This window comes from Phodopus roborovskii, unplaced genomic scaffold (genome assembly GCF_943737965.1).
Source record: "Phodopus roborovskii unplaced genomic scaffold, PHOROB, whole genome shotgun sequence".
NCBI lineage: Eukaryota > Metazoa > Chordata > Mammalia > Rodentia > Cricetidae > Phodopus > Phodopus roborovskii.
This window is the reverse complement of record NW_026126407.1, coordinates 44,397,107-44,416,176: the sequence shown is the minus strand read 5'-3', so window position 1 is coordinate 44,416,176 and position 19,070 is coordinate 44,397,107. Positions and strand designations below refer to the sequence as shown.

The 19,070-nt window shown below is 45.3% G+C and overlaps 2 protein-coding genes across 2 annotated transcripts in view; one reads left to right on the top strand and one right to left on the bottom strand.

Annotated features, from left to right (window-relative positions):
• Positions 1 to 19,070, bottom strand: part of Kcnip1 (potassium voltage-gated channel interacting protein 1) — a 360,887-nt gene that overhangs the window by 323,153 nt on the left and 18,664 nt on the right. The window lies entirely within an intron of this gene.
• Kcnmb1 (potassium calcium-activated channel subfamily M regulatory beta subunit 1) lies at positions 4,288 to 11,475 on the top strand. The gene is made up of 4 exons (XM_051180971.1): positions 4,288 to 4,666; positions 5,991 to 6,148; positions 7,408 to 7,579; positions 11,191 to 11,475. Exons 2-4 carry the CDS (start codon positions 6,015 to 6,017, stop codon positions 11,458 to 11,460), a joined length of 576 nt encoding a protein of 191 aa, XP_051036928.1. The 5' UTR covers positions 4,288 to 4,666; positions 5,991 to 6,014; the 3' UTR covers positions 11,461 to 11,475.

Here is a 19,070-nt window from a genome sequence, read left to right as displayed (position 1 = left end):
TCTTTTTTCCTTTCCCTCCCCCCCTTTTTTTTGTAGTTTTAACAATCTGGCCTCTTACAAAGGATGAGGCTGATCATATTTGCCTCAGCATGCTGTTCTCAGAGCCTAGTCACAGTGGGCACTGAGATGTCTGTCCTGGGGCCACTAGCTCACTCTCCCTGCCACACTCAGAAAATGATACACACTGGGCAAAGGCTCCAGATCTGGCTGGTTTATGGAACTCATTTACTGAGGTTGTTGGAAACTAGATGTTGATTCAAAGACATTTACATAAATAAGCAGATGCCAAATTGGGATAGGGACATGGGGGAATGTGGGGTTCTGTAAGCCAGCTGCAGTAGACACCAAAGAGCAGTAGTCTCAACCTGTGGATTGGGACCCCCTTGGTGGGGTTGAATGACTTTTTCATGGGGTTCAAATATCAAATTTCTGCTTATCAGATATTTACTATTCATAAAAGAAGCAAAATTACAGTTATTAAGTAGCAATGAAAATAATTGTATGGTTGGGGGTCACCACAACACAAGGAGGTGTACTAAAGGGTCACAGCACTAGGAAGGTTGAGAACACTGCCATAGAGTCACATTGATCTTCTTGACAACTGCTCCTATGGGAGTTATGGGTGACACAGGGGCTGTGGAGTCTTTGGGTACTGATTCAGATCCAGGGCCCATTACATCCCATTCTGGGGCATGGCGCTGGGAAAACCACTGGTTTTCTGTGTTGACAGAAAACACAGGTCTTTGTGGATTTTTGAGATGCATTCTTTCCAAGACTTTCCCCAGACACATGAAACCACAGAGACCACCAAATCCCACATAGAGTGGGTTTCTCTACACACACACACACACACACACACCCCTATGGTAAAATTAAATTTATAAATTAGACACAGTAAGAGACAATAACTACTAGTAATTAAAACAGTATACCATAATCAAAGTCATTTTAAACTAATGAATTGTTTATTTCTGGAACATTCTGTTAAATATTTTCTGACCTTGGTTAAACTTGGGTGACTGAAGCAACAAAAACAGACCCTCAGATAAGGGAGGACCATGGTCCATACAGGTTTGTGTTCTGGTTCATCTTTCATGTTTAGAAACTTGGTCACCAGCAGATGGTGCTACTGAAAGGTGGTAGAAATGTTAGGAAGCCTTGTGGGAGAAAGTAGGTCACTGGGAGTGATTTTGAAGGAGTATCTTCCACCAGTCCCTGGACCCCTTCTCTCTCTGTATCCTGTCCCTCATGAAGAAAGCAGCCCCCTCCACCACATGCTCCTGACTGCACAGTGCTCTACCTCACCACAGTCCTGCAGGCCACAGAGCCAGTCTACCAGAGCTGAAGCCTCTGAACACACGAGTCAAAACAAACCTATCAACCATGAAAAGCTGACCAACAGCCCACATTATGGCGCACTGTAGATGGTCAGTACTACAAACACCCTCTCTCAGCTGTCTTTGGTTCTAATTGTGCAGCAGTGTGAGGGGATGCGAGGGTAGATATGGTGTTTCTAAGCTCAGTACAGTCTTCTCAGGCTTTGATTCTACTGGCTTGATCCTTCTGCTACAAGCAGCAACAGGGACCATCCCATTTAAAATCATTTACTGCATGTTTGTTATGACAGCTGTACAACAAATCACCTTAAAGTACACCCTGAGCCATGAACCATTCATTTCCTCTGCTGTTGGGTTGGTAGATATGGAGTTCAGAGAACCCGAAGGTTAGTTTGTCCCTGCTCTGTAGTCCAAGGCTCTAAGGGAAGAGACTCGAATCCTCTCCAGTTCAGGGCTGGAGCCCTCTGTGGGTGTGATCATTCTCATGTCTGGAAAGAGATTCTGACTGCCTTCTGCCTGTATTCAGCTTCCTGTGGTATGGGGGCTGTTTGTTCCAAGAGAGGTGCTCAGTGGATGCTGTAGCCCTAATCAAAACTCAGCCTTGATGATCAGACAATGTCCCCACAAGCATATTCTGTTGTATGGGTAAGCAGTGACAGTGTTTCATCCATGCTAAAGGAGCGCCATGACTGTTGTGCTCTATCAGAAGTGTGGATGGTGTGTGGAGTGGCTGTCTCTGAAATGTACAATTTCAACACTATGTTGCCAGTATTAGATGAGTTCCCATTCCCTAAAAATTACACAGGGTTGATGGTGCAATTATTTCTCTCCTGGAGATGGACAGAACAAGGCTCCAGGTGGCTTTCCTTGTACAATTTAAACCAATGAACCTCAGTTTACATCCCCATAAAATGGGTAGAAAGCCTCCACACCTCAAAGTACCACTGTAAGCCTAATACTTAACTATTACAAAGGTTGTTAGAAGGATACAGTTGGGGTGTTTCATGATTTCTGACTGCCTTAGAGTTTTATTGCTGTTAAGAGACACCATGACTACAGCAACTCTTATAAAAGAAAGCATTTAACTGGGGCTGGCTTACAGTTTCAGAGGTTTAGTCCATTATTGTTCTGATGAGAAGCATGGCAGCATGCAGGTAGACACGGAGAAGGAGCTGTGAGTTCTACATCTTTATCCACAAGCAACAGGAAGTGAATTGTGACACAGGATGTAGCTTGAGCATAGGAATCCTCAAAGCCCGTCCCCATAGTGACATGACTACACCTACTCCAACAAAACCACACCTCCTAATAGTGCCACTCCCTATGGGAGAAATTTTCTTTCAAATGTTTCACCACACTGACATTCTAAGAATAATCAAATTTTCCAGGCATGGCACCATTCTCTCCTTTACCTGTGGCCACCTGTTATACATACTAACCCAACCTTCCCATACTCTGGCATGATTCAAGACTTTACTAGCTTACCCCAGAGGGAAAACAAGGCGTGCCCTTGCATTTTGGTTATGGCTCAGTTGAGTGCAGCAGATGCTGTCCCTGATTGATTCCATCTTCCAAAAGGAAATAAAATCATTGAGACCCTCATTGGTGTTTACAAATTCCAATTGTGTGAACTCTCCTCACTCATTGAGTGGATTATTAATGGGCCTTTTACTCACATTCATAAAGAAGCATCTATTGCTCATATCTTTCTCCCAAGGGAGAAGGAGTTTCTGAGTTACTTTGTAGGTCCCAGGAGAAAACTTCCAGTCCTTGAAGGGACCATAGCCCATCACTGGAAAAATCTTCTCCTAAGGACTTATGTCAGATTCATATTTCCCCTTCATTGTCAATGTTCCTGTCCCTGGGCCTGGGTGGGTAAGAATCCTCACCTGCATGCAGACTGAGTTCAAATCTCCAGTATCCATGTAAAAAGCTGAGCATAACTGGGTGTATACCTGCAAACCTAGCACTGTGAGCAGCAGGGACACAAGATTGCTGAAAAGCCCTGCCATTCCTCCCAGCTCTAGGTTCAGTGAAAGAGCCTTTATGGGGCATGATAGAGCAGAACACCCAATGTCCTCTCTCCAGTCTCCATGCATTCACACATGTGTGAATATATCACACACACACAGAACACACACACACCACACATCCATATACACATACCACACACCTCTGTATGAACCATACAGACACCACACACATGCATGCCCATACACACTAAGAAATCTCCAGTTGCTATGCAGCCCATGACTCAGACAATTGACTCTCTTGTTAGAGTCACTGAGGAAGGAGGGTGGGATGGTACTCACCACCTGAGGATCAAGGAGCTGGTGTGTGTAGGGGACCATTCCCAGCTTCAGTGCCAGTGGTACTTTGAGGTGTGGAGGCTTTCTACCCATTTTATGGGGATGTAAACTGAGGTTCATTGGTTTAAATTGTCCAAGGAAAGCCACCTGGAGCCTTGTTCTGTCCATCTCCAGGAGAGAGATAATTGCACCATCAACCCTGTGTAATTTTTAGGGAATGGGAACTCATCTAATACTGGCAACATAGTGTTGAAATTGTATATTTCAGAGACAGCCACTCCACACACCATCCACACTTCTGATAGAGCACAACAGTCATGGCGCTCCTTTAGCATGGATGAAACACTGTCACTGCTTACCCATAAAAGGTGGAGGGTCCTCCCATCTCTGGATTCCACTATCCCTAACTTCACTACAATCCTGAACAAAGTTAAGTTTTCAAAATGCTAACAATAGAAGTGAGAAGACAGAGGCCCAGAGAGGTGCCAGAACTTGTTCAGAGTCACACAGGATGTCAGTGACAAAGGCAGAGAGGCTTTGGCTGCTCTGGGCTGGATATACCAGGGTTAGTGACAAGCCCAACCCCTATACCTCCCTCCCCTGAACCACATGAGGAAGATCATTTCCTATTCCTGGCTTCTTTGCCAGCCCGAGTCAGCCTGAGAGATGGAGTGTAGAAGAATTATTTTCATATATAAGGACAGCCTTGGTGAAGGGGATACTGGGTTTCACTGTTTGACATCTGTTTCCCAGGAGACTCTGGGAAATGCAGGGGCAGAGTCCCCAACAGCAGATGAGGGCTTTAGAGCTATGTACCTGCTTGTGGAGTTTTTGTCCCGAGGCAAGCTGTGTGCTCAGACCTGACCATGTTTGGGCATGGAGGCTCGACCCAGACAGGATTGAAGACTGCTTCCCTGGAGACCAGCTGGGAGACCAAACTTCCTGCTAAAGCCTGACTTGGGGTGGGGGTTGGGGGGCCGGGAGGAGAAAAACCATCTGCCAGCGGAGACCCAGTGAACTGTGAGTACTGCATCCCAGAGAACTTGGGAAGGGCTTCTGGGAAGCTGGGGCTGGGGGTGATGGTGGGAGACAGCAGCATGCAATAGTACCTACCGATAGGATGGTGGAAACCCCCTACCTCCGCTGCTGCCCATCAGAGTTCTGGCACCAGAGAGCCTAGCATGAGACTTGGGTCTAGGAGTCACTTCAGTGGCCAGCCTAGAGATCAGAACCAGTCTTGTCACTTGTCATCAGTAGAGGGACAACAATAGATAGGCCTGGCAGAGTGCTGCACGATTTTGGTGTTTCAATTCTCCATTAAGGATGACTACTGTTTATGGATGGCTTCCATTGTAGCATGTTTGTGACACTCAACAATATCTGTAGGTCTGCACTGGGACTCTGAGGCAGGTACTGCTTTTCTTGTTTTTACAGTCATGTGGTTTCTAAGCAGCAAAGTCAGGACTTGGTCTCATGTCTGATGACCTCAGACCCTCTCTTTTCTATACTCCCCTAAATCCCTAGACACTCTGTTCTCAGTCTGTCTAAGGAAGAGTCTGTCTCTCCAATGGTTAAACCACACAAGACTCTTCTTTAACCCTTTTCCAACTTTCCTAAATCCAGCACAGAACTAGGGTGGTTTTTTCTACACAGAAAGTTCCATCCAAGAGGTTCTAAGACACCTAACATCTCACAACAAGGATAGTCTCTCTATAGTCTAACTGAAATCTCTGCTTTTCTCACAGAAACCCATTTCTCCCTGTCTAGGCTACAGGTAATATCAAGGGTTCACATCCTCTTTCCTGATGGAGACCCTCACTAAGCCTACAGAATCCCAAATTCCCACCTAAGTCCTACATTAAAGCAAAACCCACGATCAAGCACAGAAGTTGATGTTTCTTATAGAACTCACTCCAGCAGGACATTGCAGGCAGGTGGGACTGGGACAAGTCACTGCAGCTGGACCTCTCTGTTCCCCTTTTCTGCCCGTCTGAGCTCCCACACTCTAGCCATCATCAGGCTCCTACTGTCATCAGTCTTGGGAATGCCCAGCAGACAAGGAGGGCTCATTGGAAGAGGCTGGCACCACAAGGGAATCCCTGACAAGTGTGCCCAGCTTCTCAGAGAGATAATTGGTGATAATGGATTCTGAGTATTCAAAACTAATCATGGGTCTTATAAGGGTGGGGCCCCTGTGAGCTCACAGCCCTGTGAAACTCACAAAGCTCCATGCAGAGTAAGAGCAGTATTGATGTCTGACCACATCTCCTCTCATCTGCCCTCTCTTCTATGGACTATCTATTAGCTGGGAGGGTCTCATTTCTCTTTGCTTCTGTGGTGCTAGAAATGATTGCTGTCCCCAGTGACCATGGGGAAGAAGCTGGTGATGGCCCAGAAACGTGGAGAGACTCGAGCCCTCTGCCTGGGGGTGGCAATGGTAGTGTGTGCCGCCATCACCTACTACATCCTGGGTACCACTGTGCTGCCCCTCTATCAGAAAAGGTATGGAACTCCCCACTGCCTGGATATTCCCACAGGCCTAGGAACCCCACCCTTCTACCTGCCCTACCCTTGACCCCATCACAGAAGGCTGGACATCCCTTATCCTTAAGCTTAGGGGTTCCAGTGCTAGAAAAGCAGTCCAGTGGGAGCCTTGCTGGTCTGAGACCTGGAGAGGACAGGTGCAGGATGCCCTTGTCATAAGAATTAGCTCTCCGGTGAGGGTGTGTTCTTTGGGGGACAATCAGACCGGCAGACTGGCAGAAGTTTGCACAATGTCTCTGAGATGGGATTTCCCTTTTTGCAGCACACATTTCTCCTTGTCTGGGGCTTCCCAATAAGTAGGGAATCACTGCACGGAGCTGACATCTGTTGCTGCAAAATCTAGCAGGAATCTTGGAGAGTGTGCCATACCCTGGTGCCTCCCTCCCTGGCATGCCATCTCTCCAGCTTTTAAAGAAGCAATGTGGAGTTCCTGATTGCTGTTGTCTTTGGAACATACCTACAGTGCTGAGGGAGGCCTCCAGGCATATTCTGGCTCCTGACAATCCGCTCATGTTTGACAGTGGGTGTCCCACTGGATACAGGCAGCTAAGTCACAATCTATTGCTTAGGAGTTGACGAGCCTATCGTCCTCTCCCTGGCCTGCTCTACACTCACACTTTATAGTGCTATAGTCATGCTAGTCCAGAGTATCACCCGAATGAGACTCTGCTACAGTGGAGTGCCACCCTGGCTATATCAAGACCCTCATATAGTTCCTTGATTTTTTAGAGAAAGAGCAGAGATTCTGGAGCTACTCAGACCTTGCCTCAGGTGATGTGTCCCCCACCTCCTCCTAAAAGTTATAATCAATCTGAAGTTTTCATCTACACCTGAGACTTGAAGATGATATAAATAAGAAGGTCTCAGGCTAGTCTGCTCATCACAGTCCCATGATGACCATTTTAAACAACACTAGAGAAAGCCTGGGCCCAAGCACCTGAGAAATTCCCTAGAATGGGGCTCAGCCATGTGATCTTTTTAAAAGTTCTCAGGTGTAGAGCAGGTAACAAGGTTGAAGAACCACTATGGAGAAAATATCTAAGAGCCAACATGTCTGAAGTTGTTGTGATTTACCCCAAAGACCAGGACTCAGGGGCTGTGGACCTAGTCAATGTATATGCTCACGGCAGGATGAAGGTACCAGCCCTGGCCTCTTCAAAGACCCTTGGGGAACAAGGATTTCAAGTTGTTCTGAAATATGTGTGTGTGTCTCCCAGTGTGTGGACCCAGGAATCCACCTGTCACCTGATTGAAACCAACATCAAGGACCATGATGAGCTGGAGAGCAAGAAAGTGCCCCAGTACCCATGCCTTTGGGTCAACGTATCATCTATGGGCAGATGGGCCATGCTGTATCACACAGAGGACACTCGGGACCAAAACCAGCAGGTAATGAATGGAGGTTGGGTACATTAGCCCTGGCAGGTATGTGAGCCTGTCCAAAGCTGCCTATGTTTCTAAAGCCAAGGTATATTAACCCACCTGAATGGGGTCTTATGGCTGGCATGAGGTCGAGTCAGCCTTCAGTGTTGGAATCAGACAGATGTGGGTACTTTGAATTTACCCATCATTGACTGCGCATCTGGGGAAAGGCCACTGAGGTCCCACGAGTCTCAGTCTGCAACATTGTAAATGGGTTCTAATACCCTGCCCAGAAAACACAGTGCTCTGTCCAAATGGGCAAAGCCCCATGTTGGTTAATGGTGGGCCCTCAAAGAGCAGAAGCAGTCATTAGTAGATATGTCTTCCACCAACAGAGTCACACAGTGGAGCTGGATGAACCCATGAGCCACCTAGGAGTCAGGGATAGCAACCTCCATAACCAACATTCAAGAATTTCCCTCAAACTGCATACCCCTTCCAATCACTGTCATAGCCCTCCCTGTTGTGCAGACAAATTGGTCCCCTTTACTCTCTTCCTCTCGTTCACTTCCTCTATTCATTCAACAACCACTGTGCCTTCCCACATCAGGCTCTTGGGTCTCAAGAGGAGACAGCTTATAGAGGATCACTGATAGCTGAGGGGTGGGAGGCCACAGAGAGCAGCAGAGAGAAAAGGGACTCCAGGAAGCAGGCATTATCTCCCAGCTGGCAATGAGGCCTGGAGCAGGGAAATGATGGGTCAGGATTTTCAAAACGGGCAATTCCTGGAGCCATGGAAACATGAGGAGGGAGGCACAGCAATGGTGGGACCTCACATAGGCACAAGGGAGAAGGCTAGGCAAAGAATGATTCCAGAAATGCCACCTGATACAGTGGGGCATATGGTCAGAAACGGCCAGATGGCACTAAGGTCTGTTTCCTGAGAACTCTCCTATATAACTATGGAATTAATATTAGCATATCATTGGGGCATCTCACCTTTGGTTATATATGCAAACTATCGAGATTTAACAAATCAGACTCTACATCAGACTACCTGAGACAGAATCCCTGAGTATAGATCAGTTGGTGGAGCCCTTCAGATGATTCTGAGGTTGGATATTATTGCTATGAGCTACTGGAGGCCTGGGGTCACCATTCAAGTGATGTTGGAAAGACATAACCAGGAGCCATTAAGGGTCAGCTACTAAATGGAAGCTGGAACACAGCAGTCCCCAGGACAGGTGTGTGGATCTGTCACAAGCATGATACTAATAGTCAGAATTGAGGCTGACTGGTGCCTGATGTGGTGTTTGGGGGGGGGCGGGCTCTTGGGGGGCACGGAAGCCAGAGGTAGCAGTGTGTAGAAGTCAGACTCATGATCATTGTTGGCACGACTGTATGGGACAAGAACCTCGAGCCCCATCAGGGTTAGCTCCTACCTCCTTGACATCCCGGAACCTTAATTTATCCCAGGAGTGAGAAAAACATTTTCAAAGATGAGAAGCCGTGGCTATAGTGCCATTCTCCTGGCACACTGCGTTAAGGCTGCTCACCTCTTAATCCCAAGGTGCCATCCCAGAGAGGCCAGAAGCTAGTCCAAACCCTGCGTGGGTTGTGAAAAGTGTGTATTACTTCTTCTCTAGTGAGGGAAGGAGGGGCTGTTAAACCACAGCACCTACAAACTACAAACAGAAAGTGAAGAGCAGCCTGCCATGCTGGGACAGTCACACATTTCATTCTCTGGTTCAGCATCAGGATACATGACTGGCTGATGCTACCGGTTGGTCGATGCATGCTTCTGGACATGTCAGACCCTCCTTCCTCCTCCATCACCTGCTCTGTCTCCTCCCGTGAACCTCAGTCTAGGCTAACAAGAGTGAAGCCTCAGAATAGAGGCAGGGGCTTCATAATTTTAGTTCATGCAGACAACTCAAGGATGGTTGTACAAGGGCAGGCAGAGAAGGGTAAAATGTCCCAGGCCTTGCCTTGGCCTGGAGAGGGAATTCTGGCAAGAGTCTTGACAGACAGATCAAGAGTATAGAATCTGGAGGAACTGCAAGCAGGCAACAGATACAGCATTTACTCTAATTTCATAGGTGAGGCAATAATAATAATAATAATAATAATAATAATAATAATAATAATAATAATAATAATTCTTCCACTTTGAACTTCCAAGATCTGGGCTCTTATTAAGTGTTTTACATAAGTTTCCTATTTAATCCCCAGGTAAGTTCTGTGCAGGCACTTCTACAAATGACTTCATAAGGTTTAAGAGATTGTATCAGTTACAAAAGTCACAGGGCTTGGAAGCCATTGTTGAACCTGGGCCTGTTGGGCTCTACAAAGAAATCTATGCTTAATGGACAAGGTTACCCAGTGACAGTCATGCTACTAAACACCCTGCAGTACCCAACCCCACTGAGGGCCAGATTCCACAGGAGCTTCAGCTCTCCCTGGCTCACTGGGGGCTTGCATATGCCTGCAGCTCCCCTATTTCCTTGACAGCACTATGCCAAAGCACCTCCACGATGCTGGACTGGGTGCCCACAGAGATGCAGCTTGGGAGGCAACTGAGTCCCGGGGAAGATGCTAGCTCAACACTTGCCCATTGGGCCTCAGGTTTACATATTTGAACTTGGACATGACTTCACTAGAACATGGCCCTGGAATGTTTCTACTTCCACGTGCCCATATCCCACAGGAAAAGAGCCAATGCTGAAGGACACCCCAGAAGTATTCTCCTGTAGGTCCATAGAGAGGTCCACCCTTGCAAACTTTCTCTTGAGGTTTATACAGACAGCACACAGTCCTTGAATGGAAAGATAACAGTCAGGTCTCCACTCAGGGCTGTCTCTACAGAGCTTTGCAGCTGGGTCTCATCATCCTAACAGACCAGAAGTTCCTAACAGCAACTATCAGTGCAGAGCTTAACTGTGTGCTGTGCTCTGCTCGCCTGGAGCTCTTTTCTGCACTTTCTCTCTTTCCTTTGGATTCTGTCATAGACAGACTTGCCAGCATATTTTCTCCGGTTCACACAGAATTAGGCTTCAAAGAGTCTTCTATTTGGATTTTAGCCAGGATTTTGAAATCCTAGGAATTTGCAATAAAATCAGATATCTTCTAGCTTCTCTGGATGTGTTGGTGGATGGTGTGGTGTCCCTTGTCCACTGGAGTGATAACTGCTCTTCTGGATGTGGCTGGCTCACTCCCTTCCACTGGGCCTTGACACTGTCTGCCAAGCTTCACTGCTTGGTGGTACCTGGTCAGCTCAGATACATAAACCTCTTGTCCCTGAGCTTGTGTTGCTCATGATTCTCCAGCTCATCACTGTGATGCTATTAATCCAACTCGGTAATGAAGTCATGAAGGGTCAGAGAATGCGAGCAATTTGCCCAAGATTTCACAGCAAATAGAACCAGAACGCCAATCGAGCCCTGCGTCTAGGTGTGCAGCATCGTGTTGAGTGGCTCCAAGGCTACCATCCAAACACAGACACCAACCATGCTCTCCAGGGCCTGACGCCCAAGCCAGTGTTTTGTTTATTTTTTCTCATACCCCAAAGCCTCACCCTGAGCCTCTTCGAAGTGAAGTGAGCATTTGAAAGCCTAAGCATCCTTGCTTCTCCTCCACAGTGCTCCTATATCCCTAGCAACCTGGACAACTACCAGATGGCTCTGGCTGATGTGAAGAAGGTCAGAGCCAATTTCCATGAGCACAAGGCTTTCTACTGCTTCTCTGCGCCTCAAGTCAACGAGACCAGCGTTGTGTATCAGCGCCTCTATGGGCCTCAAGTCCTCCTCTTCTCCTTCTTCTGGCCCACCTTCCTGCTAACTGGTGGCCTCCTCGTTATTGCCATGGTGAAACTCAACAGGTCCCTATCCATCTTGGCTGCTCAGAGATAGACCAATACACTCTTCATCACAGCACAGGAATCACCAGAGACAGCAGGGGTCACAGGCATGGCTGCTTATCACTCGTCACTCTTTCTCTTGTCTCCTCTTTTGCTTGCTCAACATCTTTGGGAAGTCATTTCCTACTCAAGAAAATTTAATAGCCTCCCAGTGCCTTTGGAGGACAAAGGGAAAGCCAGTTTCAGCTCCCCACTTCCTGTTCTCAATTGTTTGTCTGTTACCTTCTATGTCACTATGCACTCCCCAGATGATGAATATTGTCACCTCTGTTCCTATGTTCTCTCTCTTAGCTCAAATGCCTGCCTATTGCACCCAGGATATTGTTCTTGACCAAATTCAGCTTCTTTGAATTGTTACAAAAAACATCAGTTCTCATTTATAGGGCAACTCATTGTATTGCTTTTTATTAAGGACATTAAGTCACACACATGTTATTCTAAAATTTAAATTTTCCGTTCTCCTTCAATATCCACAGGACTAGTTCTGTGACTACTGAAGATGCCAAAAATTCCATATGTAAAGTGGTACAGCCTCTCTCTCTCTCTCCCTCTTCACCTCTCTCTCTCTCTCTCTCTCTGTGTGTGTGTGTGTGTGTGTGTGTGACCTCTGAACACCTTCCTGTGTGCCTCACAACATCCTCAGATGACTCATAACATCCACCACAAAGCCAATTCTGGCATTCTCTACTGTTTAGGGAATAATGATGAGGAAGGGTCCATCCGTGTTCACTACATATGCAGTTTTCCCCAAAATACTTTCATCTGCAGCTGATTGAATCCAATGCGGCAGAACCTGTTGATACAGAGTCCAAGCATATTCTCACAATAACAAAAGTCTTCAAGGAAATAAACACAAACACTTCAAAACATTAACCGTGGCATGGTAGTTAATTTTAACTTTTTTCCTTACCTCCACCCATTTTTGTTATTTTCATTTTTCAGTAATAGGAAGATAATATACTGTTTCGTTGATTTTAACTGGAAGAGCAATGCAATGCAGAACTGTTATTTTGGAGAATGTTGAAAGAGGCCATCCTTAGGGAGATGAGGATGGGCTGGGAGGAGCTGTTTCTCCTGTCAGAGACAAGCTAAGAAGACACAGTGTTAGCCTCCCTGGATGGAAGAAAGGCACTTACTAAGATGAGAATTTGCAGTTCATACTGCAGGTGATTTCAACATGTCCCCTCTATACACAGGTGTTGGGCATTTAACACAGCTAATGTTAACAACACTTGGAGGTGATTAGGATTAGATTAGGGTTAGAATAGGGTACCAGCTTTTCAAGAACAGGAAGAAAGACCTGAGGTAGGATGTTGCTCTGCCACCCCTTTGGATGCTCTCGCCACATGGGTCCCTGGTGGGCAAGTGAACAGGACAATTATATCCTTGCAACCCATCTGATAATTCTAACCAGGTTGCCCTGACATCTGATGTTGTCTTCCAGTTTCTTAGCCATGGCCTTTCCTTTCAAGGCCAAGTAGCTTATCACTCCCTAGAACATCTCCATCTAGGGGTCAGCAAGGTCTCAGGAGTCTTCAGTAAAGCTGACATTCTGATGCTGAGGTATAGTTTATGAGGTGCTACCACTGGGAAGAGTCATGAATGGGAAGGAGAGATCGCCCAGCATTATTATTTATTCTTACAAGTATGTGTGAATCTATGCTTATTCCCCCAAATTCAAATTCAATTTAAAAAGAGAAAGCAAAGTCCCCACAGGGAGGCCTACTTTTAAGGGTTATTTTATGCAGGTTTTCAACAGGAGAAAATGACACATCTTCCAGAAGAATTAGTACATAGGGATGGATGCCTAGCCTCCCCTGTCCCAAGCATTAGTCATGATGACCTTCATTTTCTTGGAAAAAAAATTGTTTCCCTGCTGTCAGCAGGGACTGGCCTGCTTCCATCAAAACCACACCTATCTGTGCTTCAGAACTGCATGGCTAGGGAGAGTGTGAAATAATGGGCATTTGAGCATGATGGAGTTATATGTGGGGAGATAAGATGATCTTGGTGACAAAGGCTGCCTAGAAACAGAGCCCTCACCCATCCTGAATAAATCACTGCTAAAGAGCATCAGATACTTTCTGTTCCTGATTCGTTCTCACTGGCCATGATTCATACCTGCAGAGGTGTGCCTGGTCTATTCCCCATGCATCCTTTCTCCTAAATCAGACACCTTGTCGACATCAGAAGCAATAGGACTCCTGAGTTTCTGATTTGAAGTGGAAAGAATCCTTGTGAGGTATCCTAGTAGTGCCAGACCTCAGATGGCTTCAGCTCTCCAGCCAAGGCTGAGATTAAAAAAAAGAAAAAAAAAAGTGGGCCTCTTCCAGATTTGAAGGTTCCCAAGGGAAGAGGGCTCTCTGTTCCCTATAAAGCTGGAAGGCAAGGAGGGCAGAGAGCTGACTCTGATACATGCTTGCCTTCCAGGAGATGTCTCTCTCTCAACCTCCAGCTCTATTGGCATCATTAAGGGTGGTAAGGAACCTAAATTGTGTGCTATAGAAATCTTAAAATTTTTTTGTGATTTTCTGAAATAATTCCTATTTCCCTCTAAACAAACAAGTTTCAGCCCAAGCTTCTCCTATTTTGAACCCCCTTGAGTCAGCCAAGTGCAAAGCTATTACTGATATAACAGGTGGTTGGTTAGGCTGTCAAGTGCCCTTTCATTTCCCATTCTATTTGGAGGAATTTGAATTCTATGAAATATTTGGGAAGATGCCATTTGAGCGAGTGAAGCTGTCTAGTTCCTTACCAGCCAAGGTCCCTCCAGGAGCAGATGAAAGAGAAGCAGCAAGTGCAGGTTAGGGCATGAGATCTCCCCTGGAGTATTGGGCAGCTGGGCTTAAACTGGAGGCACATGGGACCACAACCTTCCATGACTACACAATAATTACACCTTTTCTTACTTGTTCTCTACAAATATGTGGTCAGAAGTTCCAGGTCAAGATAGTGAGATACAGAGCAAATATAGAATTTTGGTTGGAGTCCAGCTGCTTGGTTGACTAAACATTAAAGATACCTTCAAAAAATGTGCAACAGATGGTTCAGTGGTTAAGGGTGTATGGTGTCTTTGTAGAGGACCAGGATTTGGTTCCCAGCACCCATATCAGCCAGCTCACATCTGCCTGTGACTCCATATCCATGGGAGATCTAACACCTCTGGGTTCCAGGGGCTGGGGGCTCCTGTGGCCATGGGCACATGCCCAAACTCACCCCCCCCCCACACACTTAAAATAAAAATAAAAATTTAAAAATGTAAAATAATGAGATTTCTCTTGATAACATTTTGTAAGATAAAATTATTTTTCATAAAATGTTTATGTAATATTCATAATTTACTATTACTTTAAAATAAAGATATTGAAATGAAATGTTTTATAGTTCCTAATTTTAATTGATAAAATGACAACTACTAATAGCTATAACAAATATACACCAACACTCCCTGGATCCTCAATATTTTTCAAAAGTGTAATAGGTCCTGAGCACAGACAGCTTTAGGGGGTTGGGCTAGTGCATCTAGAGATAAAGATGATGTCTCTTCCCACTGTGCCCATGAAAATATAAAGCCAATCTCTGTTGAGTTCTTCAGATTCCCACTGAGGCACAGAGGGGAGGTTTTAGTTCTCTGGATTGCCTCTGTGTCTCAGTTCATGATTTGACAAAAGGGTCAGTGGATGGATCATCTCCTTACCTACAAGCACTTCCTAGATCATTTATTTGCATTTCAGATCAGTGCAGAACTCAGGGTCTTCCTGGATTACCCAACTTTCCTGCTCTCCCTACTGATATAAAACATGTTGTCATCAGCCAGCTTTCCTAAAGGGTAGTTGGGAGATGGGGAGGGGAGGTACGCAGAGGCATCGAACTCTAGACTGAATGTGAATCAACTGTGTGATATATCCCCAGGCTTGCTCCTTCTCCCAAGCTGCAGAGACTTGGTTCCCCATAACCTCATCCCTCCACACAACCCTCACTCCTGACACCACACACATGAAATAAAATCAGAGACTCACTAAACATATGCATCATAGAAACAGGACTTCTACTCCTATGCACTGTGAAGGGCAATCTTGTGTGAATTTACCAGTGACCTGTGGGGTCTCTTGCTAACTCTGTGCAGCATCAAATTGCAATACACTGCAGGAAGCTTCAACAGTGTCAGAACTGGTTGGTGTCAGAGGAGATATAACTTTCCCATCTTCTGTCAGAAGTATCGCCAGGGAGAAAACCCTCATATTTCCACATTTCTCTTTAGTGACAGTCTACATCAACACGTTTGATGAATAACTCACTGGACCAAGCTGTAGCCCTTCCATTCCGGGATATATTTAGCTAACCATTCCCCCAAGCGACAATCTGTCATCCCTAATAGTAATAAGAACTAACATTTGTGGAACACCTGTGTGCTGGGATGTGGGCCAAGCCTTTCCACATATGGCTCATTTAACACTAACAGCATCCTTTGAGGTTAAGGCTGGCATCTCCATTTCATAGATGTGATAACTGAGGCATGCAGAAGGGGTTTAACTTGCCCTAGAGTTATCAAGTAGAAGAGATGAGATTAAAAAAAATTAGACAATATGGGTTTACTATGGCTCTAACTACTATGGCTCTAACTACTGAGAACCTTCTCCCACCTCTTCCCCTGTATCAAGTGTGCAAAGGCCCAATGTTGAGAGCCTGTTAGCTGCCTTCATGGCACCCCTACAGAGCCCAGGCTCTCACAGCTTCTCTATGCTATTTATCTAAAGAGCCAGTAACTGAGACTATTTCCCAAATATAAACACTTGGAATGTGGGTGCTGCCAAGAATAACTGGGGCTGTCAACGATTTGCCAGAAGCCACAATTTCTGGCCCACAACCCATTTGGTCACTTGAAACCAAGGCATTCTCCAATCACCTGAGTCCTTGCATTGCTGGCCACAATTACAAATCAGAATAGCAGGGTGGCAGTTTGATGGGCAATTTGACTTTCTTAGTGACCCCACCCTTTTCTTGGTGGCCCTTTCATTCTTTAGTCAGTGTTAACAAACCACGGACTTAATAATCATCTCTACAACTTTCCCAGTTGTGCACAGCATAATCATTTATGTTTATCTTTATTGTTAATAAAAAATTTGGCCATGAGACATCTCTTGGCATCCAACTAAATTTTCTGTGAACATACTGACCATGGTCCTTCAGACTCTTGCATTTTTTTTCCAGTGCTTGAAAGTGATTATTCTGTCACCAGGAAAAAAAAAACAAGTCAGGATCCTTGATGAAGCTCCTGGCCCCATCTGAGAACTGCAGCCATGCTGGATCACTAAAGTCAGCTCTTGGGTCTCACTTCTTGCGTGGAAATTGGGAACATATCCAAACAGAATTGGGTCTTGTGTGCACCTACTCTCGGGCCATTGCACCAGGAATGTGCAGACAGCACTTATTTTCACTATCTCAGGGCATCTCTTCAAGGGCTTGTTCACACCCTTCAATTCCAGGGCTAAGTGCCAGCTCACAGTGACAGTACTTGAAAGGTCCCAACTATATTTTTATGTATGTCTTTGGCAGGAGAAAAAATTAGAAAATCGGGAGTTCAAAACGGCTTGTCTGTGACCGTGAGCAGTTAATTCAACTTCCCTGAGGCTCAGTTTCCTCAATTGGGAAATGAGAGAAACTTCATTTGTTTTATAGGGTGCTTAGGATGATTGAGTACAGGAACTCAGCAGAGTACCTGGCACATTGGAGACGGCTCCAGAAATGTTCCAGCAAGCCAGCCGCCCCAGATTCTTCTCTGTTGAGAGCTCTTAGGACTCTCTGTTGCCACCCTGTCTCACTAGCAGTTTTTCCTCTTCCTTCTGGACACTATGACTGAGAACTGCTAAGTTCGTTTTCCTTTCCCGGTTTGTCTTAAAAAAATGTCTGCCACATATCAATGGACTGTCTTCCCTTGAACAGTCTTGATGATTCCTCAGGTAAATTTAGATATTGAAAGAAAGCAGTCTTGCCCTTGGAACCCATACCACTGTCTTGTTATGCCATCTCAAGAATCAAAGGACTTTGCTTTGAGAGTTCACTTCGTGGCAGAATCATTACACATGATAATGATAGGTCTGGACAAAATAATCTTCCCAGTGTGAGGCAGCCAAATCCCTTGGCCCAGAAATCAGGCTTAATTGGAAATTAAATTGCATTTCCATGCCACCTTCAGGATGCCTATATCCACAAACAATTTATCAAGGTGACGTCTTATCTGGAGGAAACCCATGGGAATAGAGTGGCTGTCTCAGCAAAATTGCAAGATTGTACCCAATAAAAGAACTTTCTTTACCATTTAGCTTGAACTTCTCAAGTTTCTCATTTGGAGCTTTATGCGCCCATTAGCCATTTCTCTGTCAGGTGATATGACAGGACCTAGAAATATGGATATAAATGGAACCTAGATCCATGTTCTAGTGTTCATGGTTCAGTGGCACAAGAATCATTAGGTAAAGTTCCTAAAGCTACATCATTTGGTTGTCTTGGGCTGAGTAGCAAAGGGAGGTAGAGCGCAATGAATAGACTCAGGTAAAGGACTGGAGTTTTGCTTGAGCACTGATAAAGACAGTTTTCAGTGATGAGGGGCTGTGCCAGCCAGCTTCTCCATGAAGCTCAGAACTATTCATTCCATACTCTGCACAGGAAAAACATATGGTAGTGTTTCCATCATCCCTGGTATATTTACTGATGAACAACAGTCCAAGGCTTAGAAGGTGAGTCACTTCCTAAGGTCACCACTTTGCATCTAATAATCACAGAACTGGAACTGAAACTCAGGTAACTTCTACAGAGCCTTTGCCTTTGAACGCTACACTCTAGTGCTCTCTTATTCCCATCAACTTTTAGCTTTGAAACTGTCTAACTATAGCTGCAGTTATTAGTATATGTAGTGCTCACCCTGATTCACTGAAGATTACCAATACTTAGCTAGAATTGCACTCCCCCCTCTTTCCGTATCTCTCCCTCTATGCATCTCCTCACCTCACTGTGTGTTTGTGTGTGTGCATGGAATTTGAGAATTAGATGCAGAAACATAAAACATAGGACATAGAGGTCGATTTGGCTGAACAAGAACATGAATGTAGGAGGGACAGACAGGGACAGATGATGGTGACTGACTTCCTTGAGTTGGGCTGGGAGGATCAGGCCAACTCTCTTATGGTATGGAGAGCATGAATTTAACAAGATCATAGCAGAGGACTTCTCAGACCTAGGAGGAGATGGTTATCTAGGCCTAAGAGTCTCAGAACTCCAAACAGACAACACCAAAAGAACATCAACTCATCATGTTATCGTTAGAGTACCAAGGATGCAGAAGGAAGAACGAATATGGAAAGTGACAGGAGAGAAACTCCAGGTCACATACAATGACAAATCCTTAAAAATAATAGCGATTTCAGGAGAGAAACTCTCAAAGTCAGGAGGACATGAAATGAAGTATTTCAAGATCTGGAAAGCAATAACTGCCAGCCTCGGTGACTGTATCCAGCAAAGCTACCCTTAATAATAGAAGAAAGAGGAAAGGCTTTCTGTGATAAACACAAACTAAAAGAGTCTACATCTACAAAACTATCACTA